This window comes from Neolamprologus multifasciatus, chromosome 7 (assembly GCF_963576455.1).
Source record: "Neolamprologus multifasciatus chromosome 7, fNeoMul1.2, whole genome shotgun sequence".
Classification (NCBI taxonomy): Eukaryota; Metazoa; Chordata; class Actinopteri; order Cichliformes; family Cichlidae; genus Neolamprologus; species Neolamprologus multifasciatus.
The window spans coordinates 25315598-25343039 of NC_140445.1; the positions used below are offsets into that span (position 1 = coordinate 25315598).

The following is a 27442-nucleotide window of genomic DNA, read 5'->3' on the forward strand; positions in this document are numbered from 1 at the left end:
ATATTTCATGTCACCCATCAGCCCATCTAGCACCAACAACCACGCCATGTTCAAAGTCACTTAAATCACCTTTCTTCCCAATTCTGATCCTCCATGTGAACTTCAGCAGGTTGTCTTGACCATATCTACCTGCCATGTGATATGTATCATATTTAATACATGGGTTTTTGTGTTGTTTATGAGCTGTTGAAAAGGTGTACCAAAAAAGCATCCAGTGAGTGTATAACTGCATATAAAGTCAAAGCTAAATGCACACAAAGTATTGCAAACTGATACTTCGGTAAGATTAATATAATATCACATTTGTTTAATAATAATTACATTTATTCAGGTAGACGTTTAAATACTGTAACTGGATTTCTGGTGTATAATTGTAAAATTGTTGCATGCTAACTTTTAAGAAATAATCAATTCTACCTTTCTGCTTCTAAATAAGAAAAATCTTATAACTTTGTTATATACTTAAGGACTATCCCTTTACTTTTGCCAACACAATGGCAACTCTGGCTATATCAAATAACCTAATGTATGTCATAGCGAGCCTATTTCTTTAGAAGATCTACAAAGTCTGTGGTGCACTTTACCTGGAGCGTACATACTGATGAGCGCATTGTTTACAACACTGGTTATTGCACTGAACTGTGTAACATCTTTCTACAAAAGCACATAAGATACAAACCCACATTTAAATGCATACAAAAAGGATGGAGACCGGTGAAATTGTATATTTTTATTGTTTAATTCTTTATCGTTTAAGTCGCATACAGTATAGTCTGTCATTGGTTTCTATAAGTTTGTGGACGGAACATCTGTGTTTTGTCAACTCTCTGATTGATTTATTGGTTAATGAGTGAGCTGGTTGAACAAGACCTGTGATGGATCTCCTCTGACCCATGCGATGCTCTGTGAACCTTGGAACGGCTGTTTTAAGAATACACAACCATTATGGTCGTATACTGAGTAATAATGCATAAAAGAGTATGTTGGACACATCAGGAGATCTCACAGTTCATATGTAGCTATAGAGCATTAATGACCAAAGTGGATATATGAATAAAATCAGAATATATGTTAAATCAATTGTGGACCGTAACATTTCCAAGTGTAGTAAATGCCAATCACATTTACCAGCCCTGCTCTTCCAGCTCATCCAGCAGTATCATCCAAAGCGTATGCTGTAAACGACAGATGAAGTGGGAAGAATACCACAGTTTTTAAATCACACTGTTTGTTAATTATGTTCAGGAAAAAGTCTCACAGACAGTTTTATGTATCTTAACTCCAGTCCGAGATATCCTTACCGTGTGCTAGTTACGCTGAATCTGCCTCTTAATCGATCCCACGTTGTTGTTTGTTTAGTTTTAAGAGGTGTGCTTCTCCTCATTAAAGTATATAAAAATAGGCATTTACTTTTTAAAAGGTAGATATGGTTACGGTTTTGTTGTTCAGCATTTGTTGTTGCCCAGCTGGGATGGCAGCAAGCATAAAGAGCACAGGCAAAAGAAAAAAAAGGACAGGAGGTGAGACACAGCGAGACCGGGGGTTAATTAGTAAATGTATGATCACTCAGTAAGTTTCTAAAGACTTTTGCAGGTCTAAGATGATGCTTCTTTGTGAGAAACAGAAATAGGGCTTCGATTTGAATCAAATTAATTGATTGATTTGAATTAACACTAGCCACAACTCGATAATTGACAATAATAAACCCATGCCCGAACATTTAAAATGTTCTTCTTTTAATGAGCAACGTATCTTTATATCATATCTTAGTCAGCATTGAAGTGCATTGATTAAAAAGTAAGTGCAAGTACAGGTTCTGATGCATTCATTTTTACTAGAGGATTAAATTATTTGCAACGTGGCCCCCAAAAATAGTCATTCTACAGGGGCACTCTGCAAAGGAAAACCATTATAGTTGATGCTGTTTCTAACCTAAAAGATATATGCTGTTTTCCTCATTTCAAGCTTTTAAAGTTATCTCTGAGTGACAGTGTGTAGGAGCGATTTTCATCTGGCTTCTGCTGTCAGCTCACTCCAGTCCGTAAACCGCAACACTTTTCCTCAATATCACTGCCATGCTCCCTGACTGATTTCTCAGTGGGTTCTCGGTTTCCTTTGAGGAACACAGAGACTGAATCAAGCCAGCAGAAGCACAAAGTCTGTGAGAAGCACTATTTTAGTGCAATAGTTTCACACTTGGTAACCCTGCTACCTAAAACTGGCTACCTCTGCATAGAGATGGAGAAGAGTTCTTATCACAGCCCCATCGATAGGCCTTTTAGTTGTTACTGAGGGAAGCGCCATTATTTTTATGTCACCAGAGCAAGGATAACAACATCTTTTGAGGTAATAAAAAATAAATAACAGCATGAAGTTATCCATCAAAATGTATTGTCCTCAGTATCTTGGATTCTGTCATCAGAATTTGGATAATACTTATTGAAACCATAAGGCTTTACGATAAATGCAACTTGGCCATATGATGGCAAAAGTCTCCAGTGGAGGCGTTCCCCCTGGACTCTAGCTGCTCTCGGAGGAGGTGGGCGGTGCCGTGGAGGACGACCTCCGCCGGGACACTGACTGTGAGCGCTCAGGGCTGTGTTTGTCATAAGGCTGGAGCTGCACCTCCAGGAAGTCCCTGTGCTGCTGGCTGATGACCTGGCTGATGAGTCCGGGCAAAGCTTGCAAGTTACTCAGTAGAGTCTCCAGCTTCGTCTCCAGCAGGGCAATCCTTTTCTCCATGTCCTCCCCTCTCTCATTCAGGTCTGATACCATGTCATACATGATGTTCTGAGTCTGGAATAGGAGAGATAAAACAGCTTATTGTTAACATTTTCAAACCAATGTTACTTTTGATGGACCACCAGAAAATTTATTATACATTAAAAAAATAGGGAAAATGCATTTTCATCACATCAAGATGCACTGATAGTTCTGAAAAGAGAAGAAAGAAAACTGGTTACAAAAGGCTACGAGTGCTAAAGATTCACTGTTCAAACACATCAAAGTCAAAGTAAAGAATGACTTTAAAATAATAAACTGATGTATATCTATTTGTACGTCTGTCTGAAAACAATACTCACATTCTGCCTGCAATTTCAATGTCAGAAATTGTGAATAAACATCAAAGGCGCTATGCTGTGTAAAAGTGCAATAAAGGTTCAGCTAATATGATGCTTCCACAGTCTGAGTCAGGTCTATAAAGCTCACAGTTTCAGATGTTACAGGCTTTTTTCACTGTATTGCACAATATTTGCTTGCTAAACCAAGATAGAAGGAAGAAAAAACTCACCATCACATTCAAAGTATTTTAGGATTTCATGTTTCTCTTGAATAACAACAAAAATGTTCATGACTGAGTGCAGTAATGACACGGATACACTCAACGGCCACTTTGTTAGGTACACCTGCTCCACTGCTTGTTAATGCAGACTTCTAATCAGCCAATCTCATGGCACAACTGACATGGTGAAGACGACCTGCTAAAGTTCAAAGTCAATATCAGAATGTGAAAGAAAGGTGGTGCTAGAGGTCAGAGGATAATGGCCAGACTGCTTTGAGTTGATAGGATGGCAACGGGAAGTCAAACAACTCCTCGTTACAGCTAAGGTATGCAGAAGAGCATCTCTGAATCAACAACATATTGATGGGCTACAGCAGAAGACCACACTGGGTGCAACTTCTGTCAGCTAAGAACAGGAAACGGACCTACAATTTACTTGTAATGGTGTGGGGGATATTTTCTTGATACACTTTGGCCACTTAGTACCAAATGAATATTTAAATGCCACAGCCTAACTGAATATTGCTGCGGATCTTGTCCATCTCTTTATACCCTTTATGGCCACAGTGTGCCCATCTGCTAATGGCTGCTTTCAGCAGGATAGTGCACCACGTCATGCCCCTCAAATCATCAAAATTGTTCCCAAATGCCCTCCACAGTCATCACAACCTAATCCAATAGAGCACCTTTGGGATGTAGTGGGATGTGAGATTTCCATTATGTGCAGCCAACACATTTGCAACTGTGTGATGCTGTCATGTCAATATGGATCAAAATCTCTCAGGAGAATGTTTCCAACATCTTGCTGAATCTGTATCCCGAAGACTTAATGCTGTTATGAAGGCAAAAAAGGGTCCACCCTGGTATTAGCAAGGTGCATCTAATAAAGTGTCCAGTGAGTGTATACACCTTACGCCACACACGAGATCAGCCTGTACAGAACCTGCATAATATGACAGGGTGGTGATTGCACCAATGTTTCAGTTTATGTGTCAGGCTGCACGCTGTCGTAATACTGCACGGTGAGATGTTCCTGCGCGGGCTTCTTGAGCTGAATCAACAGTTCAGATTTTACTAACTCAAAGTAAATGCTTTATGATATTGCCATATTATCCATCTTGTCTGCAATGGCTGGTGTCTCACCCAGAGAAACCTTCACCATCCTTCAAAATAAGGTCAGAAGAACATTATGGGAGTACAGTATCAGCCGTAAACTGATCTAGAAGGGTGAATTTTATTTGGGCAGTTTACAGGAGCTTATGTTTTCATGCAGACCAGAGTACATTAGTTTGTGACCTTAAGGAGACAGGAAAGGTGCCTGCTGACTTGATGCTCTTCTGATGCATCAGCCATCTCATAACAGGCTATTAAGAAAAACAAACAAACAAACAAACACACAAACAAACAAAAAACCTCCATGAAAATTATAAAACTATAACTGCTCTTCTCTAAAACGGTTTGGGCTTCCAAAATAGTCAGCAACAGCCTAAGAAATTCATATCACATTCCAGATGAGGAGTGGTGGTGATGCTGCTGGAAGGCGGTCTCTGAGGTACTATTCAGTGCAGGACTAATAACCCCTGGCAGCTTAGAGGCGATGTCATCCATCACTTACCTTGTCCTCTTCTGATTTGAGGCGGAGATGATGGGATAGCTTGTTTATATGAATCAGTGAGGACTAAGGAAGCCATGACACTACTTAACCTGACAACTGTTGTTAGGGTTGTGCTATTAATATCAAATTAATCCAATAAAGTGTAATTAAGAAATGATTGCATCCAGGCACAGGCCTCCAAGTTTCAAACCGTGAAATGAAAGGAGAACATGCTCAAATATGGTGGAATGGATGATAGAGAGCAAGAAAACAGGTGGTTAATAGACATCTACTTGGGCTGTAATGTAAAACCGCAAATTGACATTATAAACCAATTTCTGTACAAGACGAGGGAAGAAGCGCGAGCAGAGTGGCAGAGATGGTTGTTAAAGCCACTTGGGTGAGCAGTTTTGTAATATAAGGATATGTACAGGAAAAAATGAAAAAGAAAAAAAAATCCTGTGGAAGGAAACTGCATTCAACCAATGTTACATCGTTTATGTCACGCTGGATGAATAAACAGGGTCTGTATAAGTGACTCTGGAGGAGATAATGAAATAAGGGGATACGTTGTGATCTGAGGAATTTCACTGTGCACTGCAGTGGCAATACATCTTCCAAAAAGATATGTTCAGCTCTATTTAGCTCCGTCTTTCCACCGAGAGCGTGAAAAGACTGAAGCCACACTGCCCTCCTATGGCTGCAGACTCGTACAACACTGGCCATAAGCCACCTTACTCAATGTCACGTCGCAGGTTTCCGTGCTGTTTTACAGCATGAGGTGATTAGGCAATATTAACTAATACCTTTCATGACATGCTGGCCTGAATCCAGTTTGACTGTGGTGTACTTTTGAATGTCAGAAGCTCTGCTTTTCTCTCCTCTTTTTCTCTGCCTTTATTTCTGGCTGAATCATCAGATCACAGTGTGTCTCCCTTTCCAGGTTACTGTTTCTGCTGTGTCAGGCTGGCGCACTGCCTGGTCTTTCCCTAAGGTTTGTCGACTTCTGTTTAGTGCATCTGGAGACAAACATCAGAGAATACATAGAGGGAAAAACTGTGCCGGGGTTCTCATTACTCCCATTCAGTAATTTCTTTGTCCCGGGGACAGTGATTTACACTGCAAAATAAAGATGCGTTATTATTTCATACCCCAAGCAAATTGAATTCCAGGTGAGCGCAGTCAACCGCAACCAACACACAGATTGTAAAGCCTGTCTGTTTATTTGACACCTGTAGACTTTGATTTATATTAGAAAACACAACTAATTCAGCTAGTCAGCTAGCATGCATCGGATTCAGCCACACAGAGGGAGGAAACCTACAAAGGCAGCAGTGTACTGTTAGTCTAGCTTACCTTAGCAAGGTCCACTAGTGAGTTTGCTTGGTCATTCAGCTTGCGTTGCTCCATTTTAACACTTCTCAATCTGAACACAAGACCATTCAGAACCCAATAAATTAACGCTATTAGTGTCGATATGTTTTTTCTTTTTCTTTTCTTTTTTGTTCTTGTTGTAAATTTGTGCACACACAAGGCATACACATGGAGAACACTCCCAGGACATGCATGGGATATGTGTAGAGAATGCAGGGTTTGGAGGGGCAGTCTGCTTGGTTGAGCTGCATGCAAGTGGAAAGGAGACCACAGAGAAAGAAAGGGTGGGGGGAGGAGAGGGAGCTGCCACGGGGGGTGAATGAAATCAGCTCTGCGTCCTACTCAACCAATACACACCACAAGGGAATGGGGGTGGGGGGTCATATCTGGGTACAGTGTAAACAGCATTTATCAAGTCCTACTCTATGTCTTCTTGACATATGAGATTAGAAAACAGCAAGGGTAAAAAGGTCAGCTGTTGTTCCTGTAAAGTTCCCTTCTGGTTAACTTTTTTCTCTTTACTATTCCTATTTAGTCACCCAGAGAGCCAAAAACATCCCACACTGTTTTGTATTAACACAGAGGGTAAAGATTAACCTTTAGACAGCAGCTATGAGCCTGCTTCCCTTTTGAGACTTTATTCCCATTAGAACAGAGAAAATCGTGTCATCGTGACAACTTGAAGAATTGTTTTAATTGTTAATTGCGGGCAGGAAATGAAAAGATTTTTCCAGAAACTGTCTTGTGGGCTAAAAAACCCTGCAAAATGCTAATTTTTCTATCAACCAAAAATCCTACCTGCAAAGACTGAAAATTGCCTACTTTATAAAATGTGCTTAAATAATTTACAGCTCCTGTTTAATTGTGCTACTGAAGCACCTTTTTTTTTTTAACTCTTCTTCTCAGGGGACTTAAAAACAGCAAAATGTGCACTATTGTAGAGTATTAGCCACATGTGGCGTCAACATATTAAAGAGGGATTTTTTCCTTCCTCCTGAATTGCTTAAAAATAATAATACACCGTTAATACAGTCTGACTCTTAGGTGATGATTGAGGGTCAAATTTTAAGATTGCTGAAGACGAAGAAATTCAAGAGTCTTTGAGGGAGACGGATATTTCGTCGAGAAACTCCCAAATGTGCAGCGAAGACCAACAGAGAGTGTCACAGAAGCCACTAAAGAAAACTTCAGGCATGGGGCAAAAATGTCCTGCCACCTTAGTCCCATAATGCTTCATACAAAGAAGACTCTCAGACAAATGCAGAACAAATTTCAAAACATCACTCTTATATTCTTCTAGCTATAATGAAACAAATAAAGAAAAGAGCAGTAGTCTTCTCTAAATTACAGAAGATAATAGGTGTTCGGGGTTACTTGGTTTTGTAGTTGACATGAGACCTGTTAGAAATATACATTTCACAATTGGATGACCAATAGCTGTCAGAGGGCAGGTTGAGGTGAGGGCGAGAAAGCCTGCTGACCTTCTATTTTATATTCAAAGTATGTTTTCCACAATCAGTCACTGCTCATGGGCACTTCCCTTTGTGAACGGGCACTTTATATGCGGTTGGTGTTCATTGGGGGAAAACGGCTATGCTAAGCGTTTCAATCTCAGTTAGTGCCGCTCCACATTTTTTACCCTCTCAAGTTGCTTTATTTGTCGTGACCTCCATTAAACTCATGGTGAAAAGAAATGCAAATTATTCTTCAAAGTAATGGATGGGTCTGACGTCTTCTTTTTTTACCCCCCCCGTCGCCCTTGTCCCTGCTGACCATTCACACTGTTGATCACAGTTGCAGCCTCTCGAGCACAAACGGGATTTCTTCAAGGCTTTACCCTGACCTTCCTCTTAGGTCACTTCCCTCTTTGTTCAATTTGCTGATCTCTGAGCTAACAAGTGCTCACTGTCCTGCTTTTTTTTTTTTTTGTCCCTACTATGGTTCCTCCTTCAGCCTTGCGCATGGAAAAAGACGTCCTCCCCAAAGGGAGACATTTGATTTCACAGCCGTTATGGCCTAAAACATTCTGCAAGACATTTGGCTAGCACTTGTGTGATACCGTGCCTCTAGCACGTGTCATCCAAATGACCTCAGTGTTGTTGTGTCTCCAAACTCTTCTTGCATGGCAGCTGCATGTTGTTGCTATTATGCTGTTTACCAGCCACGACAACAACAATGGACTGGCATCTCTGCTACTGTGTCATCCAACAGGGAAATGGAGGAAATGTAGCTGCAAATGTCGTAACAGGCGTAACAATGGTTCCACTTGCCGAAAGATGACCCTGAGCCCTGATCTGTGCGAGTGTGGCCGCTTGGGCGTATCGCATGACTTTTTGGGGTATCACAGAACGTACACGTCTGCAGGCTAATGCCACTGTGGTCGTCATCCTTCGGTAGGTGAAAGCACAGTTGATTGGAGTTTAATCAGTTGCTTTCTGATTAAAGATCAAAAGTCTCATCACATCCATGCAGAAATGGAAAGAAAAACACCCTCCATCATTGATAATTGAAATTCACTTAAACTGCATCTGTGGGTGTGTATACAATGTGCAGCACATGTCTGTTCACTAACAAGGTGCCTGTACCAGTGATTTAAATCAGACAAAGAAAAATGTGATGCTGTGTGTTTCGTCAAACTGACATGCCAACTAAGAAAAACACACTTTTAGCAGGTGTGACTGGGTTGTGTGAAGCAAAGATTTTTGAGGGATGAATTTCACTTATCAAATGAGGGAGTGTAATTTTTTTTTTTTTTTTTTTTTTTAGTAGTTATTGGGTTCAAGGACAAGCTCTCGTTAGCATGCACACAACAGGTCTGTATCTACATGAGAGGCGAAGACTTACTTTCGAGCTCTATTGCATTGTGTCGACACAAACAGGAAAAACAAAAACAAAACAGGAACAAAAAGGAAACATGAAGTAGACAAATGAATTATTACAATATCAGATAAACATAGTCAGATGGCAAACTCTGTTTGCTCACGTCTGGCTGCTGAAACCCTCATCGCTACACTGTCACCTGTGAAGAGCAGCCACCGCTTCTCCTGACTTCCCTCATCTTGAAACCAGTTCGTTATTTCACCCTGCGTGGACCGTTTCTGGTGGCTGCAGCTGTTTTTGTTCTCTGAATCTAATTTAGCCTTTTCTGGTCCTATCAGAAAGACAGTGAATAAAAGCAATCTTCCTGTTAATGCCGGCAAACCAGAAGTGTCTGTTTAACAACAGCTTTTACCCCCTCCAACTAATTCAATTCAATTCAATTCAATTTTATTTATATAGCGTCAAATCACAACAAAAGTTGCCTCAAGGATGTGTGAGCAAAGTTTTCTCACTGTCTTACAACTTTGACCAGTAGAGGAAGTCAAAGATTGCTGTAGGCCTATTAAAAGCCTCCACTTGTTAATCCACTTCCTATTCTATATTAATTGCACGCCAGAGTTTGTCTGTCACACCCTGTGATTAGGCTACAGGCCCTACTTAAAACTCTCCCACACAAACCCCGTGAACACTCTGCCTCATAACCCGACTGAATCTCTCTAACACAAAGAATGTGACCGGGAGATGTTGATACCACGCTGAGTGGTCGTTCCAAGCACACAGAGCAACGTGACTTTTCCCAACTGAATCTGGTTCTTTATAGATTGCACTTTAGCTCCGAGCCATTTCCATTATTAGGCTGTCCAAGAGAACAGGAGGTGGACATGAGAAGCCGTCATCAATGCCGCGAATCACCTGAACCCAACAGCAAGGGCATAATGACTCGAAAAGCAGCAACAATGAGAGAAAGCTATTAAACTGCAAGTCTGGATGTGGGTTGCAGCAGCAGCAGACAGTTTGTGTATATTTGTGTTTCCCTACCTTCCCAATAAACATCTGAATGCAGTTAAAACTTAAATGTGTGTCCAAAAGATTCATGAGCAAAGCAAAGTTGCACACAGTAGACCACGAAGACTCATATATATATGTGTGTGTGAATAAAACCACAGAAAGCAAAACAAACATACAAACAGAGGACATTTTTACTTGAGTATGAACAATATACCAGCGTATTTGCTATTATTTATTCTAATAAAGCGCAGAGGTGATTGCCAGTTAATGAAAGAAGCCTCAGTGTGGCTGTGCTGGTAAGCACTGTAAGCTGAAGGAAAACAACAGTGAGGTGAGGTTAAAATCAATACTGTTTTGGAGTGAGATAGCACTTTGGGGGTCCTTGGGGACCCACTAAAACACTAGCTGACAGGTGAATGTCTGAGCAAGCGCTAGAGGAGTAGAAACCGAAATGTGTCAGCCCAGAGGTCAGCCTGACATCTGACTCACAGCGAAGAAGACACACAAGAGTCAACCTGACAGCAAAAAGGTGGAGAAATCGATATCATACTCCTGTGAATTCTGTAAAACCTGCATATTTTGAGGTAAAATGAACTTTACACAGAGTTTCTTTTTCATGATGCTAGTTTATGCCTTTTTAAAAACGGGTAAATGCTTTACAGGAATCTCCAATGATTCATTGTGTATATATACATATATAACATTCAAACATCAGCAGAGGAAGTTGTGAAATCAGTCAAGTCAAAGCATGGTTATAAAAATACAAGATCCTCCAAATCTATGAGCACAAAGCTTTGCTACAGGTGTCAAACAATTCAGATTTCAGGTTTGTGTTGCTCTGGTGAATGAAATTGCTGGAGAAAAGTGGCGAGGTCAGGGTTAAGAGCACGGCACCTACTGGTGAATGGCTTGGAGAAATTTTCTCTGGTGCTTCCTGACTCTGGCGTGGTCCATCTTCCTCACCAGTTTAGTGTTCTTGTAGATGAGCCACGTCTCCCTGAGAACGTTCGCAGCTGTGTTTTTCACCTTATGGTGCAAAAACAAAATTGGTTAAGACTGTAAAGAAATAAAGCATCTATGACACCTTGCAGAGCTTTCACTTACTCTTTTTGTTAGCTGGGTGTCCATCATAAAATTGTGAACATGTTTTTCAGCTTTGGTTAATTCCAGTTTCTTTGCCACCACAGCCACCACCAAGGCAGTGCAGCCAGCACCCTGGGGAGCCAGACAAAATATACAGCGTTCCTTTACTTGTCAATATTTTTCAGTCACGATAAATTAGCAGCAGATCGGCGGCTTTTACATAATTAATAAGAGTCTTTCAATAGTTTCACAAGCCGATAAAAAAACAAAACAAAACAAGCATCATAATCTCACCATAATGCCAGTCAGGAGGCAGACTCCTTTCCCACAGTACGTATGTGGGACCATATCCCCATAACCAATGGTAAGAAACGTGATTGAGATCAACCACATGGCTCCAAGAAAGTTGCTGGTTATGTCCTGGTTATCATGGTACCTGTAATGAATAATAAATGCATCAGACTGACACACCTTCATGCACCTGAACAAACTGAAGCTCATGACTGCTACTTATTTCTTTTTTAAAAAAAGAGGTTTTAGCCACTGTAATGCCTAAAATCCAACGTTTCAGGACTCTGCAGTTTCATAATCTTTTCTTACAGCTTGTGTTAATCCTTCTATCTTGATGCTCAGACAGAGAGTGAGTATTCTATCTATTTTTAAGCCTTATCTATGTTTCATGCTGAGCAGCGTGGCATAGCATGAGAAAACTGATCCAGGCACCTCTCGCAGGCTCTCACTGTCCATGCAGCGATTATCCATAGCGAGATGGTGAAGACCAGCAGCACAGTGCCGGGACAGATGGTCATGAGAGTCTTCATCACAAATCGCGTGTTAAAGTTAATCTTGTTGAGTGCACCGATGCTGCGGGACGAGGCATCGGTGAAGAGCTTGCTGTGCAGCAGCATGACGCGAGCGATGAGGTACAGGCGCAGGAACATGGGGATGGACAGGATGATGTCCACATCTGCATCCGTCTTGGATGCCACGTAGGAGTAGGCCAAGCGTGCCGTCCAGGTGAAGGTGTAGTTGCCTGGGATGGGGTGTATGGCGCACACCAGGATCTCCAGGCAGATGAAGAAGATGCGCTCGTATGTCATGGCTATCCTCCAGTCATCAGCTGCATTGTCCACCATAAATAGCTGCAAGTAGAGGGCACCATGAGGGTGATGAAGGGTAGAAAAAGCAATCAAAGAAAAGGAAACAGCTGAAATTTTCATCATGTTGACACAGCACACTACAGGAAATCATTAAACCCATTAAAGAGTAAACAGCAAATCGCCTCAAGCCATTAAATTACATTTTTGCTTGATGTGGGATCTCAGCTGCTCAGCTGTTTGACTTCAACACAGACTCACTGTTGCGATGTGTGTAAAACACTGGAAACCTCTGAGAAAGACTTCTGGATGGCAATATGTTCCTCTAAAACCTGCGTATGAAAATGTGGAAACCTTTGGTTGTTCTGACCACAGCAGAGTTAGTTTTCACCCCAGTCCATCTTAAATGAGCTTGGGTTCAGAGAGGAATTGTATGTTTATTTTCTTTGATCTGAAAGCATCTGAAAATGGGACTACTTATAAAAACGACTGCAATTCTTAAACAGTTAATGCAATACTTTTGTTACAGCCATCGATTTAAATCTGAAAGTCTGCACTTCACCCACATCTCAATTGCTTGATTTAAAGTCCACTGTGGCAGTGGACAACTTAACTGTTGCTACAGTAAACGGTTATTTCAGCATCAAATTTAAAAAACAAAATAGTCCAAAGACTTCAGATGTTTGGACTATTTTGTTATGATGTTATGATTGTAAACCAGTTTTCTTTAAGGTTTTACCTTTTCAACCAAACCGAGACATTTAAAGATTGTCAGGGCAGTGTGGACTTTTTAAAGCTACTTTCACGTGAAAACTAAATAATGTAAAAAGAAAAAGAAAGCCAGGAAACGGCAGACTCATCAATGCTGTATAAAACAGCTTCTGCATACAATAAATTATTGAAATTTATGGAATAAATGACAATCCTTAGTGTAAAGCATCTTAGTGCCTATAGAATAAATTGTTCTGAAGATGACTGAAGATTTTGACTTCTTCATTAAAATACATTAAAATAAAATATTATTACATCAGGCAATACATTAGCGGTGTGCAGTAAGCATTTTCAACTTCTAAGCAGTATACTAATGAGAACATCTGCCACCTCCACATTAGCATTAGGTGCTGATCGCCTGGCCACCCTGACCAGAAGGCTGGCGGTCTCACTGGGGACTTCAGTGTGAGTGGATTTCAACACCTCCCATCGCTCTTCTCCACCCCGTCCTCTGTCATATATACGCAGGAGCTTTCTCACATGGTCACTCCTGCTGATGTCCCTTCACTCCTCTTTATCACTTTCTACAGCTATCTTCAACTCGTGTCCTCACACGACTACCAATATCAGCTCCTTCGCGGTCTCCACTTCTCACACTAAAGGTTGTAAACAGGCGATCTCAATTTTATACCTGTTACTTTGTATTGTGAGGCTTGTAGATAAAAAGCGCTCCAAACTGTATTCCTCTCTCTGACACCTCGCACTGGTATCCCTTCTCTAATGCGCCCGCTCTATCCACTCAATCACATCAAGGTCCTCCGCCTGTACAAGCTGTCACAAGTGGCAGTAGATTTTTCACAAAACGTTGTTGTCAGCAAATCCAATCGAGGTTTCCTGGCAGCTTTTTTTTTTTTTTTGCCATGAGAGCAGACGCCTTTATGAAGGGGAAAAAGGAAAAGAAAAACTGCACTATTACGTGTCGTCAGAAACCTCCCTAATGTACTCAGTAATAAATTATGGGGTGTCCACTGACTTCTCAGGCTTAACTATGATATACAGTACAGTGATTTTGCTTACAGCCCTCTGAAACAACATCCTGCACAGTTCTGTTCATCTTTCAGCTCAGAAATGTACAAGAATTATTAAAGTAAGAGGAACATCTTCACAATTTGTTCTATTAATGTGTTATATAATACTGAAGTATTTGTTTGCTTACTCAATGGTAAGAAATGAAAATCAAAAAATAACCCAGATATTTAATGGAAGGATTCGTTTCAGGTTATGTCGTAAGTCACAGAAAATGTATAGTTAAAAAAAAGTCATGATGCTCGCTGCAGAGTTTTTGTGCTGATCTTAATGTGAGAGAACAGCTGAAACACTGCAGTTACTGAGTCGACAGAGCATTAGCGAGTTTTACTCTCTGTGCCATTCAGAAGCACTCGGTGATGCCGCTCTGTAACTTTATGTGGTCTGCAACTATGTCGTTGAGTTTCTATTGTTCATAAATGCACATTTTGCAGGGGCAACATCTCACAAGCAGTCAGGTCATCTTAAACCTGTCAGTGATATAACTCGAGAGGTGGAGCCATCAAAAAACCCTTTTGAGTTCTCGCTTGGCTTGGCTCCCAGTTAAATCTGGAATTGAATTTAAAGTCCTTCTCTTCCCATACATGGTCTTGAATAATCAGGCCCCATTTTATCTTAAACACCTCATATTAATGTATCATCCCAATAAAGCACCTTACTCTCAGACCACTGGCTCACTTGTGGTCCCTAGGATAAAAGTAGAATGGGAGGCAGAGCTTTCAGCTTTCAGGGCCCAGTTCTGTGGAACCAGCTCCCAGTTTGGATTCAGGAGACAGAAACCCTCTCTTCTTCTAAGATTAGCCTTAGAACTTTAATTACTGATGAAGTGTATAGTTATGGATGAATCAGGTGACCCTGAGTGATACCTTAGTTATGCTACAATAGGTCTGGGCTGCTGGTGGATTCCCATGATGCATTAAGTGTATCTTCATCACTCACCTCTTTTGACGCGCTGTTAATGTGTTTATACATCACTCTGCATTTAATCATTAGTTATTATTGATGCCTGGCTCCACAGCATGTCTTTTGTCCTGTCCCCATCCCCCGAACTGGTCATGCCAGATGGCCGCCCCTCCCTGAGCCTGATTCTGCTGGAAGTTTCTTCCTGTAAAAAGGAGGTTTTTCCTTCCCACTGTTGCCAAGTGCTTGCTCATAGGGGGTTTTCTGTATTATTGTAGGGTCTTTACCTTATGATATAAAGTGCCTTGAGGTGACCGTTGTTGTGATTTGGCAACATATAAATAAAACTAAATTGAACTGAATAGGAGTAAAAAAGATTTTAAAGAAAATTAGATGACCATTTTTAGAATAATTCATCATTTGCAGCACATAATGTTAGTAAACATTGTATCTGAAGAAATCCCTACACACAAAGGACAACACTGAAAAACAAAACTGACAGGCAAAGAAAGAAACATGTTACAGAAATGCTGCTGCCTCCTCTGCTCATGTAAGATGGACTGAGGTGAAGTGGAAAGCTGTCTGTGTTCTTATGTATCAAATTTGAAATTTATGCTTGAATTCATGCGCGCTGCTCTAACCAGGCTAAAGAGGAGAGGGACCGTTCGACTTGTTGTCTTGCTGTCAGGAAAGGCCTTATTTATTTGTGTAAGACAATGCCAGACCCCATTCTGCGCAGAGTACACAGCACGGCTCTGTTGCAAGAGAGTCAGGGTGAAAAACTGGCCTGTCTGCAGTTCAGACCTGTCGCCTATTGAAAACATTGGATTAATAGGAAAAAAAAAAAAAAAGACAACAAGAAGCAGCAAGAAGCATTTGATTTACAAAACTGCAGCAGCTGGTCTCCTCGATCCCCAAACATTTAAAGAGTGTGTTGTTAGAAACAGAGAAAAACCTGATCCTAACCTTTTTAAAATGTGTAGCTAGCATTAAAAATGTGGGTGTATTTTTCAAAAACAATTATATGCCTCCCTTTCAGCATCTATTACTTTGCCCTCGCACTTTTAATCATTTATATAGGGCTTATATGATTTGCAAATCAGTCTGTCTTAAACTTTATGACAAATCATATGGTCATAATTTTGCGGACACTCTGGAGGCATACATCATGACTCGGCAGTTTGCCCGCTACTCTCCATTTAATTTGGAATTTCTCATTATAGAAGCAAAAAGAAAACTGTCCCACTCCTGAAAGGCTAATGGGATCACCGACCTAGATTGTAATTTTAGCTGTGACATGTTACCTAAAATGGAATCGCTGAAACAGTCATGTTTCTCACATCTTAAATAAAGCTCCCCATTCAAAGCGTTCATCTCAAGGACAAAGCGAGCGCGCAGAAATCAATAAGACTGCACTACAGACGTGTATGAGTGCTCCACATGCTACAGTACGACAGCTTCAAAGGCACTCCGAAACTACAGCTTCAGCTGCTTTAATGCAGAAACGGCACACTGCACGCTTATTATAGCTTCTGAGCCAAGAAATGTGCAGGAAATATCAGCTGTCAACAAGCTGAAAGTCAAGCACAGTACAACACCAGCCAACAACAACAGCAACAAGTCCCTCAATAAATGGTACAACAACCCCACGTAGCCTCTGCAGCTCATTTGTATTTATTCAGAAGCTACAATCAAAGTCCCCCGCCCTCCCCCAAACACAGAAAACACGTGAATTAAATTTTCAGCGGTGGTCGTTCCTATCAAATGAGCGACACTGAGCTCCTTTAACAAACCGACATCTGACAAAGAAGTGTGTAACTCTAACCACAGCTTGTCCTGTTCGGCTTTCCAGCTGAGTGTAATGTAGACACGGAAACACAAGCTGTGTCTCCACTCACACTGTGGTCTCTTACTTACAGAATTAACTCTCTGAAAGAGGCTAAATCTATTGTTTGCACGCGGCACAAGCAACGTTTTATTTTACATTTTAAACAACAAACCGGTCGTGTCAAAAGCAGTTACAAAGTTTGTTACCTCCAAACAATGTAATTAAACATTTAGCAGGAGCTTGCATAAGGAAAGCCTACTTGGTGAGTAAAAGCAATTATGGTAATGGATGACCTGAAATACAATACTCATGGGGCTTTAACCGCACAGCATGAAATATTTCATACTCGCTGGAAAACCAGCAGTTATGACAGAGAAAAAACTGCATCTATGGATGAAAAATATTCAACTGTGAGGTTTAGTTTTTTTAAAAAAGAAAAAACTTATGTTAACAGTGTGAAAAACAAAAGCCCTGATGAGAAATAGAAGGTTAATTATTTACAGCACAGATGGTTTAAGTACTATAAAAACAGGCTACAAATATAATAATTTCAGTTACATCATAGTTGCATTTTTTAATGTTAAGAATGAAAATATGAAACAATTAATAGAGGTTCAAAAAAAACAAACGAGTCCACAAGTAAATTTTGTGGTGATCATTAAATTATTATTACATTTTTTTAAATTTACATATAGACAATTACATAAATGAAAATTATAACCACAGAGACATAATTATTAAAAATATGTCCAACCTAACATAAGATTAAAATAAAGGCCTGTGACTTGAGAAACATACCTGCAAGTTTATTTTTAAGATAAAGAAGGTAAAAAGAATCTATTTAAAGTGGTAAGAGCGCCGCATCTTGACCTCGTACACAGTGGATCATTAAGATTTGAAGATGAAACAAAGGCACAGCTAGAATAGAAGAAATCATTTTTCTTTTCACTCAAAAAAAATCTTGTGCATAGACTTTCTTTGTCGTGCTCACTGTGTGGAAATATGACATTTAAATACGGTTAATGTCTTGTAAAAGTGGCAGAAACTTTATCAGGTGTCACTTAGCAACCTAGTTGCTAAAATCAACTTGTTTAATCTGCTCAAATGCTACACGTGTATGTTACTTAGCGTACACTTGTTAACCACTTTATTAGGTACATCTGTTCAAATGCTCGTTAATGCAAATATTTCATCAGCCAATTGCATGGCTGCAGCTCAGTGCATTTAGGCTTATAGACAGGGTCAAGATGACCTGCTAGAGTCAAAACCGAACGTCAGAATGGGACTGCAAGAAGATTTATGTGACACTGAATGTGGCATTGTTATCAGTGCTAGATGGGTGATGAACAGGCAACAAAAACTCAAACAACTGCTTGTTACAACCAAGTGATGCAGAAGAGCATCTTTGAATGCACAACATGTGAAACCTTGAAGCGGATGTGCTACAGCAGCAGAAGATCACAATGGGCGCCACTCCTGCTGGGAAACTAAGGCTATAATTCGGCTCACCAAAAATGGATAACAGAAGCCTAAAAAAATGTTGTCTGGTGATGGTAGAGCCAGAAATTGGCATAAACAAGTTGAAAGTGTGCATCCATGCTGCCTTGTATCAGCAGTTCAGGTTGCCGATCATGTACTGGCTTGAGGGATGTTTTTTTGACACACATTGGACCCCTTAGTAACAGCGCCGGTCTACCTGAGTATCTTGGTGACCATGTCCATCCCTTAATGGCCATAGTGTGTGCACCCATCTTCTGATGCCTGCTTCCTACAGGATAAAGCTCCATATCACAAAACTCAAATCATCTCCTGATCATGGTTTCTTGCATATGACAGTGGCCTCATATGACCACAAAGATGGGAATGTGGAGCTGAAAAATCAGCAGCAGCTGTGTGATGCTGTCATGTCACTATGGTTTAAAATCTCTGAGGAATAATTCCAGCACATTTTTGAACCTGTACAATGAAGAATTAAAGACGTTCTGAATGTATGGGATCTAATGGATCTAACCTGGCATTAGCACCTGGTACCTAATATAGTGGCCAGTGACATTTCTAATTAGCACACAGTACAGCTCAGAGTGATGGGAATGCCATTGAGTCTCTGAGGTTATAAACTAAAGGATCAGGTAAAAAAAAAAAAAAGAAAGAAGAAAAGACCTTAATGGCATTAGATTAAAAGCTAAGGAGTCACTAAATATATTTCAGTACATCCTGGGGGAAAGACAAACATGTGTCTGGGCCAATAGTTGCCCAGACATTTTATTTGAATGTGAACTGTGTGGTCACACAAGAAGACAAGTCTGGGGATCACACAAGAGATTAGGATTTATCCTTATCTGCTCAGTATGAATGCCTATAATAAAGTTTCATGGTCGTTCCTTTAATAGTAAAATGGCTAAAAATGTAGTCACAAAAATAATAGATAAAAAACAGGCCTTTAAGTTCTTACAATCTATATTTATCACATGGATATTGAAAGACACATTTGTTTTTATCTATATATGTGTCCTAACCTTAACTGTGTGCCTTTATTCTAAAACAGCTCTCTCCAAAAACCCCCACCTTACCTTAGGAAAAAACCCTCAAATCTGTTCAAGAGCACAGACGTTAATCCCCTGCAATGTACAACAGAGCCCAGGGAACAGGACGCCAGCCTGTTTCTAACTCGGGGCAAATCAAAGCATCAGCGGTTTCTCTTTGACATTCATCTTGTTTTCTGATGGACTTAAAATACAGTCTAATCACTCAGAGTGCATGCCCCTTTCCCATCATCGAAAAGGCTTCTTCATGTCAGTCTGAGAGACAGCACAGCCGAATATGTCTTGAGCTCATTCCCTGCCTGCTGATGTCCTGCGTCTGCACTGTGCAGCCCCGGAGGAGCTCACCTGCGCTGTTAGCTGGGTTGGTAACTGGTTTCACTACTCTCAATATAACTAATGGAGCTCAATATTTAATCTGTGTAATGTGGAGATGGGAACATATATCTTGTCACTGAGAATGAAATCACTCAATCTCATTAGTGAATTAGGTTGAGAGGTTCAGTCCAATTAGGCATTAATGCAATGCTTTATTTATGATATCAAAGTGAGCCACTAAGAGGCCAGTTTGCAGAATAAATCTGAAGCTTTCGCAAATTCTGTTTGCTTTCGCTTCCGAGATTAAGTCTCACATTTGCATGTGCAATTTTTCCATTTGAGCAAAGTGAAACATTTCTGAGCCAAAGCAAAAGCTCGTATAAATCTTTCTTTAAAGTGCTGTGGCTGCAGCCAAGTCGCCACACATTAATAATCTACATTCAGCTGCATGTTTGGAGTCACACACACACACACAAAGAGCAATTTCATAAATAATCTTCAGGATCCTCAGCTCCATGGGTGGTTTGGTATCTCTGCCCTTGAAAGGCGGTACGTTCAGTGAAAACATTGAGGTCACCAGCCAGTGGTGGTTATCTGACTCCAGTCTGGAGTCTCAGGTAGAAGACAGATTTCACTGTGAGAAACACAGGAGAGTGTCTCCTGCAGTTACACCATATCTCTGACACATACGCAGCACTCAGGGGCAATCTGACGAGCACAGCCAAGTTTGGCTTTGGCAGAATTTTGCTGGCACAGTTTGGGTGACACGCTGTTGTTTTATCTTTTCTGCTGAACCGAAAAATGTAATATTGCGCAACTGTGAAACATCAGCGCAGACTCTTATCGCAAAAGTACACATCAAAGACAAAAAAAACCAACCCAGCCCCCAAAGCATTTTGCATTAGTTTAAGAGAACTCAGCAGAACTGTCATCACAAGGTAGAGTGACACAGCAGTGGCCTTAACACAACACTTTGATGTGAGAAGAAGAGGGAAACTTGCAAAATGTCAGTTTGTGTTCGCTTAGAAAAACAGAGAGAACTCATCAACCACCTCAGCAGCTTGCAGCTCATATCAGACTCTGACAAGGACATGTCAAAGTTAGGAGAGCTACACACTCAATGCAGCTGTGTTAACTTCCACAACACAGCTGCATTGCCTAACTAAGAAGTCTAAAAATTACTCATCTGGAAATATTAAGGAGACGTATAATAAGATTCATGCTTCTGGCTCTTTATCAAAGCTGGTGTGTAGAGGGAGGAATACATATAATTTTCCTTGTGGACACTGAAAAAAGAAAAAACTAAGGACAAATCTTTTTCTTTTTTTTTAAGCACACTCAGCTCAGTAGGTCACTCCTCACTGCCAATGCAGCACAGCAGTTGTATCCCTAAACAAATGACAGCCTGTGTCCGACCTCTGTCCTGCCTGCTCAGAGTGACCTTTTTTTGAGTTTTCAGTCACTCTACGCAGAACAAACTTTGTGTTGTGGAAATCAGAGAGCGCAGACTTTACCGAGCTTGACAAGTAAATCAGTTTTAAGGGGCTAGAAGTGGTGGGGAAACCATTTCATCACCCTGACTTATGCCTCTACATCTGACAGGCATCTGTGAGTACACATGGATGTGCATGCATAATCTACTTCACTGCAGGAACAACATTTCCCACATGGAAAAGGGCACTTTAGAAACAGCAATTCATATTGCAACATTGCAAACACATTAGGCTCTCGTAGAGGCGTAAAAATGAAGCGCGGGGGATGTGGATGGGGAGGGTGTGTTAAACTTAAGAACATTGCATAAAACCGAATAACACAACAGCTGACAGAGTGCTGATGCAGTAATGCTAAATAAGGATTCAGTCGATGGGTGGGTTTGTGTTTTGGTGGGCGCGGTGGTTTCCAAACTTTTTCTCCAGGGGACGTCATTTGCAGATAGAAAATAAAAATATTTGGGTTGGTGAAGCTCTACATGGGAAATCTATCATTTAAAGCGATTAGTTTCTGAACTCAGGCTCTAATGTCAAATATTTGGAGTAGCCACCCCTCATTTCTTTACATTTTGTTAGGAAAATGGGAAATAGATGCAGAAATTGTCTAAACAAATATAGAAATAGAGCTTGAACTCTTTTAGACAAGCTTTTTCATAATTACTTTTGTCTTCAAGAATAGTTTCCAGGCTTCTTGTTAAAGCGCTGCTTTGGATGCTGACATGGCAGAGCCTCCACTGTGTTTACAAAAGGCTGTAGACACTCTTTGCATCAGACCTGTTGCCACTGAGACTATTTCTGATGAGTCTTCAGTGAACTGTACATGAGTAAACTGGAGTGTCAGATGCATCTTTCAGGTCCTGCGTCAGGTCTTTGTTGGATTTTTTTTCCAATTTGTCAAGGACATAACTTCCAGAGCTGTAGAGAGTTTTTTTAGACCTGCCACTTCTTGTTTTGTCCTCCACTGCTCTGTTTCCTCAAAATTTTAAAGACACGCTCCACAGCATGCTGATTTATGCCAAGTTTTCGATTAATAGCTCTTTAGGAATCACCTTTTGTTACAAAAATCCCATTTTAAGTCTGCCAAACTGGTTCAGCTAAAGAAACGGGAACAATGGATGAGCTTTTGTGACAGGATGCTAGCAACAAAGTGTCTAACAACTCAATTCAATATTCATTCTTTGCTAAGTTGTGTGTCATGTGTAGACACAATACCGGCTGATCCTTGAGTTAGGTGTTTTTTAATACTTGAATGATTCATGCAGTAGGTAAAAATATTCCTCTGAAAATGGCCAATGTCTAAAGAAAATCTTTAAAACACCTCCATCCTGGAGAGCTATTGTTCAAGAGCACTTTAAAAAATTACACGTCTTGTTCCTTGGAAAGAAAATATGAAGCAATTGTCGTTGGCTTTTGCATTGTAGTGCACATTTACATTGACTTCATTCATGGGAAAATACTGTACTTTTTGCTTTGCTACACTTACTACTTGGCAGCCTTTATGTGAGGTAAACAAAACATGGTCAAAGACAGAATGATTCAACTATCAGAAAGTTAGTTGGCAACTGATTCCTCTTTAGGTTTAGACTATTTGATAAAACACGAGTTTTTAGATGTTACGTTGTTCGTTTCTTTGCAGCGGAAGCTTCTACTTCTGATAGTTTAGGTAAACTTCCTAATCACATTTATAGATACATAAGAAACACTTTCAGTAGCTTTATTTTCAGCTGAGCTTTTAAAATGATTGACTTTATATGATTTTGTACTTTGTTGTTAATACTTCTATAGCATCTGATAACCTCTTTGCCACTGCCAGATTTCCCTGTGTGAATTTACGAATCACTGAAAATTTACCAGTCGGTAGCTGTATTCTTCCACCTGTTAAAGTAATGTTTCTGACTTTGGAGAAGCTTTTCTCAAAAGAGTTTCCAAAACTGCCAGTTAAGCAGATAATCAAGTTAAAAATTAAATGCCAAATTAAAAATCAAGAGCCCCCCCTCCCCCCCAAAAGTTCTCTTGTTTCAGCTCGTCTGGTGTGACAATTTGCTAATTTTCGTTTGTATTACATCACTGTCAGTGTTTGCAAGCATTGTACAAAATCACTGCATTTAATAATGGAAAAAAGGCTAATTCAGCACCAATAAACGATACCAGATTATTTAGCGATATAGTGAAGACTTAATGATATAAAATCTGAAGTAACATGATGTCACGTAGAAAAATGCGCATTTAAATCCATCCATCTCCATCAATCCTAACTGCAAAGACACTAAAGTCCAGGTGAAACTGGACATACACACTGAACATATCACCAGTGCATCACATGACTAACATCTACACCCAAACCAGTTTAGAATCACCAGTTAACCTAACATGCATGCCTTTGGACATTTGCACTCAGCACAGTGCCTGCGGATGACCAGGTTCAATCTCAAACCTTCTTGAAGTGAAGTGAATGTGCTAACTGTTGTATCACCCCAATTTAATCATCTATCAAAATATTGGCAATGGTAAAATTTGCATTGGACAAGTTTATGTCGTTCCTAATGCACCTGACGTAGCACCTCACTGCTAATAAAAAAGTCAACCTTCAATCAGGATTTTCAATTTGGGGCATTAAACCTTCATTTAGTCCTGATATTTAAATGTTTAAGGATTCAATCTGGAGACTGTTTCAGTTTATCTTCCTTAAACAAAAAATAAACCAAAAGAAAACAATCAGTTTGTTTTTTTCACAAGTGTATTGAGTAGCAGGCAGCACACGGACAGAGAAAATCAGAAAGAAAAACACATTTTAACAGCTCTCTCCGGTCTCTCTCTGTTCTGTGTGCTTGTGTGTACTTGCGATTACCATCAGCAAGACAGATTCAGAATTAATTCAGCCGTCTACACATGTGGATGTGTACATTTTTGAAGGGACATATGTCAATCTGCAGGAACCAAAAAAGCCACAACTGGCACAAAAAACAGCAACAACTGACACAAAAGAGCCTCAGGCAAGGAGGGATGGGAGCAGCTGTTGTGGTGGATGTTGAAGTATAACAGTGTGAACTGGATTTAACTAGTGAGACAAAGTCAGTTCCAGGGACTGGTTACTCCCAAAGGGAATGTGATGAATTAGAGGACAGACCTTCTAATCAACTTGTATATTTACAGAGCAGGTCTAGTGAGTAAGACTGCGGTGACTTGATAATGTTTTCTGACTCATCAAAGTGTTCCAGCTTCTACTTCAGTCAGCGTGAATATGTGGCGAATTGCAATAATCAGCTGTGAAGAAACAACTGCCTTAATAAAGTTTTCTAGGTCAACAAAGGAGGAAATGTCTTTTATAGCAAAAAGAGAGCTATGTGGGGTGAAAAATGTTTTGGATATTGACGTGACTGTCAGAGGGGACTTGATCAAAGATGTCTGAGCAGCCTGCCTGTGTGTTAAATATGCATCTGCTGACAATTAAAGGAATGGAAAGAAGGCCTTGCTTTAGAGCTAAAATAATCACTTGAGCTCAGGAAACAGCGGTTCCTCAGAGTCATTTTAAGCAGAGAAAAGAGATTTAAACTTCTTGAATCCATGTTTATAATATACAGATGTGTTGCTGTAACATTGCAGCAAGGATATATATACATAAAAGTAGTCTCAGCAAACTGGTTTCCTGTGAATGGGAACAATAACCGCGTGGCTGATGCAGGACTAATTTAATACCTCTACCTAAATAGAAACATGCTGTGTACAAAGAATGTCTCTTTACATCAAAACTAAATTGTTACACCGGTCGGCAGCTGCATAAGCAAATGGTGAGAAAAAGCTCTGTTTATGGATTTATTTATTCGCTCTGTATTTTAGCAGAAATGTCCAATCGCCAAAAAAAAAGAGGAAGAAGAAGAAAAAAATGGGTTTGATACTTTCATACCAACGTATGATTTTCTTTCTAATTTATACACAGCTCCTGGGAACCATCTGCAGGGGAAATGAAACAGCTTCTGTTGTACGGTGAAATATGATAATGATGCCTTTCTACCATCTCTTATGAAGAAAGGTTTACAATGAGAGATCTCAAGGCAGTGACACATTTTACTGTTGGGCTATTTTAATGACTGATCCTCTCCTGGGGTTTGTAGCTGCTAAATATACCAACAAAGCTGATGAAGATTCTGTTTGCGAGATGCAAGAGGTAAGAAGTGATGTTTTATCAAAGTGTAATGCACTAGTTCATAAACAAAATGAGGCTACGTCTTGAGTTTGAGACTAAATAGACTGGCAACAAAGTGAAGAAATAAGGTCAGATGAAAACAGCTGGATCAGCTTTTACAGTTCAGCTGAAGGCATTTTTAAAATCACCCTCTTGTGCAAAAGTAAGAAACTCCATTAACATGATTAAACATGGCGTTGTTTAGGATTCGAGAAAATGCTTGGGTGGTGTTTCTTTTAAGGTGAAGCTTTTCCTATTTAGGTGAATTTAAAAAGAAACAGACAGAAACACATCAGGCACATGAAAGCTGTCTGGCATGCAACAGAGGTCCATGCTGCAGGAAGTGAAAATTTGTGGCAAAGACATGAGTACTGAAGCACAGTAGTGCAACAATGCTCCGAGGCATGGTCATAAAACTGTCATGTTGGAGCATCTCGGGCTAATAATCATTCATCCACTCAACCCTGCGAGGAGTTCCTTAATCTTCCCAATATCTATAATGAACTGTTAATGCGGCTTCAATAGCTGATGATTAGGCCTACAACAGCACCAGTGCAACAACCTCTCCTATCATTTACACACTCACAGGGCTGATTCTTTGAAAGAAAAAAAAAAGATGGCAAAGAAACAAGCACACATTTCACACGTTTCACAATGTTCATGCATTAAATGCACACAATACTTAAATCTGACACTAAATGAGCAGCAATGACTTTAAAATCAACCTGTAACAGTGTAAAAGAAGGAAGAAAAAGTGTGCAGAAATACAGCAGATTAGACATAAAACTGATAAAACATTCTTTGATTAAAACAAAAAACAAAAAAACAACAGAGTGCATCAGCATTACCTGTATCTCCCTTGCATGGTAGATGATAATCAGCCCCAGGAGAATGATTGTAGAAAGGCTTATCAGGCATTTTAGAGCTAATGAATATAGGGATTCCTGCAAAAGAGCAAGGACAGTAAAGTCAAAGAAGACACAAGAACATGACAGAAGATCTTGTCTTACATGCTGGAGTAACTCCTACAAATGTGCCAAAATAAATAAATAAGTAAGTAAAAACTGCACGATTTAGCTTTTTAGGACACAGTGCAACAAATTTTAACATTGCAGCTTCTTCTCCCATTCATTTTTTTGGAGGTGATGGTGGTGGGGGGTCCCCTTCGTGGCTGGACAGCTGTGGGCCTTTTGGCCTGCGTGCCTGGGACCTGCCTGAGAACACTTTATCCTACCACAAGTTGTTTAACGTTAAAAACACTTGTTTCGTGAGTCACCTGTCCCCTAAATCAACTCTAGCCTACATGGGACTGCGAGGCACGGACTTTGAGTGGGCTATACGCACCTTTCCATACGCTCCCCATGAGAGTTCAGTCTCTATAACCATAACAACGATCCCAAACATCCCAAAGATTAAAGCATAGTCGCTGAGCCGTTTCCTTTTCTCAAACAAGGCCCTCCTGTGCCCCAGCTTCTCCCCAATGTTCTGGTTCTTCTTTTTACCCGATTTGGCCCCGCTGTGGCTGCAGCCTCCCCCTCCGTCTCCCGATGCGTAAGGCATCAGGGTGCTTGAATTATTCTCCGGCTTGGATACTAAAGTGTCCGACGCATCTGCGGCGGAGATGGGCTGCAAAGGCTGGGACTCGGAATCAAACTCGTGTATGTTTCTGCGGGACGAGCTCAAGTTGCTCAGCGGCCGCATTACGCCGCCGTTGTATCTGCAGCTGCTCATGGCTATTTCATTGTAGGAGTTACTGTCTTTGTGGCTGCTGCCCAGGCTGCCCCGCTGCCTATCGCGGCAATGCTGCTGCTGCTGCTGATGGTGAGGATGATGATGATGATGTCTGGATAAACTACCATGACTAGAAGGTGTGAACTCGCAGACGCTGTACTGGCAGCCTTGCCTCGAAGACGTTTCCGAAGGTGCCCTTAAAGTTCCCACAGTGGCCGGCGACGTCCCGCGAAAGACGAGGCTTTTTCTCGCATCACAGGTGCAATTATTGCAGGTGCAGCATTGGTCGTGCTGCTTGCCGAGGCGATCCTCGCGTCCGCAGTAGTGCTGGTACTTACAGTGCTGGAGCTGCTGCTCTGGGAAGAAATCGTTCTGCAGCTGTAATGGGGTTTCCAT

The 27442-nt window shown here is 40.6% G+C and overlaps 1 protein-coding gene across 4 annotated transcripts; it reads right to left on the bottom strand.

Moving 5' to 3' along the window:
- On the bottom strand, window positions 1–27442 carry kcnn2 (potassium calcium-activated channel subfamily N member 2). 4 transcript variants are annotated; one of them, XM_085168538.1, is made up of 9 exons: window positions 26660–27442; window positions 26164–26259; window positions 11886–12304; window positions 11457–11598; window positions 11184–11294; window positions 10978–11105; window positions 9096–9104; window positions 6234–6303; window positions 1–2796 (listed from the first exon to the last, which is right to left on the bottom strand). In XM_085168538.1, the coding sequence occupies exons 1-9, from the start codon at window positions 27440–27442 to the stop codon at window positions 2521–2523; spliced, it is 2034 nt and encodes a 677-aa protein (XP_085024664.1). In that variant the 3' UTR covers window positions 1–2520. The 4 variants fall into 4 exon arrangements, 3 of the variants coding, with proteins under 3 accessions (XP_085024664.1, XP_085024662.1, XP_085024663.1); XR_014875363.1 differs by lacking the exon at window positions 9096–9104 and having other exon boundaries at window positions 2763–2796; window positions 10969–11105; XM_085168536.1 differs by lacking the exons at window positions 6234–6303; window positions 9096–9104 and having other exon boundaries at window positions 2632–2796.